Here is a 574-nt window from a genome sequence, read left to right as displayed (position 1 = left end):
CTTTAGGCTTTTTGAGACAGGATCTCCCTGTAGCCCCAGCTGGCCTGGAACTCACTATGTAGACCAGGTTAGCCTCAAACTCACCGAGCTCTGCCTGCCTCTGCCTCCCAAGTGCTGGGATTTATAGGCATGAGCTACCACGGTGGGCCACAAAATTATTATGTGAAAAATATCTCTCAGCACTAAGAGACTTGGTTGGGTTCATGAGAATGTCCTAATAAAGATGACAAAAGAAAGGACTAACAAGAGTAAGAGTACTTGGTAGCACATACTGCTCGGGGCTGTTTGTGAAACAGCAAGGTTCTCAGTCACTGGCATTGCCAACAAGCCTTCTAAATCGTCTCTATCTCTCTTTTCCTGTAGGTCATCAGCTCTATGAGCTCCCTTTCTGAGTACTGCCTTCCTTCCATCCTGCGGACACTGTTTGACTGGTACAAAAGGCAAAATGGTATTGAGGATGAATCCCATGAATACAGACCAAGAACAAGCAATAAATCAAAAAGGTACTTTCTGTTGGTGTAAGGAGTCTAAGATTCTGGTTTCCATTCTGATTCTCTCTCTCTCTCTCTCTCTC

At 44.9% G+C, this 574-nt stretch overlaps 1 protein-coding gene across 7 annotated transcripts in view; it reads left to right on the top strand.

The window, feature by feature from the left end:
- Fry (FRY microtubule binding protein) overlaps positions 1 to 574 on the top strand; it is a 479,403-nt gene that overhangs the window by 275,966 nt on the left and 202,863 nt on the right. For all 7 annotated transcript variants that reach the window (XM_008825033.3, XM_029559622.1, XM_029559620.1 and 4 more), the window contains one exon: positions 364 to 503. In XM_008825033.3, the coding sequence (XP_008823255.1) occupies positions 364 to 503 (140 nt within the window). The remainder of the gene's footprint in view (positions 1 to 363; positions 504 to 574) is intronic.

The sequence above is a fragment of the Nannospalax galili genome, unplaced genomic scaffold (assembly GCF_000622305.1).
Source record: "Nannospalax galili isolate Female #2095 unplaced genomic scaffold, S.galili_v1.0 scaffold768, whole genome shotgun sequence".
NCBI classification, from domain to species: Eukaryota; Metazoa; Chordata; class Mammalia; order Rodentia; family Spalacidae; genus Nannospalax; species Nannospalax galili.
Note: the sequence above shows the minus strand (reverse complement) of the source record. Positions and strands in the feature narration are given on the sequence as shown.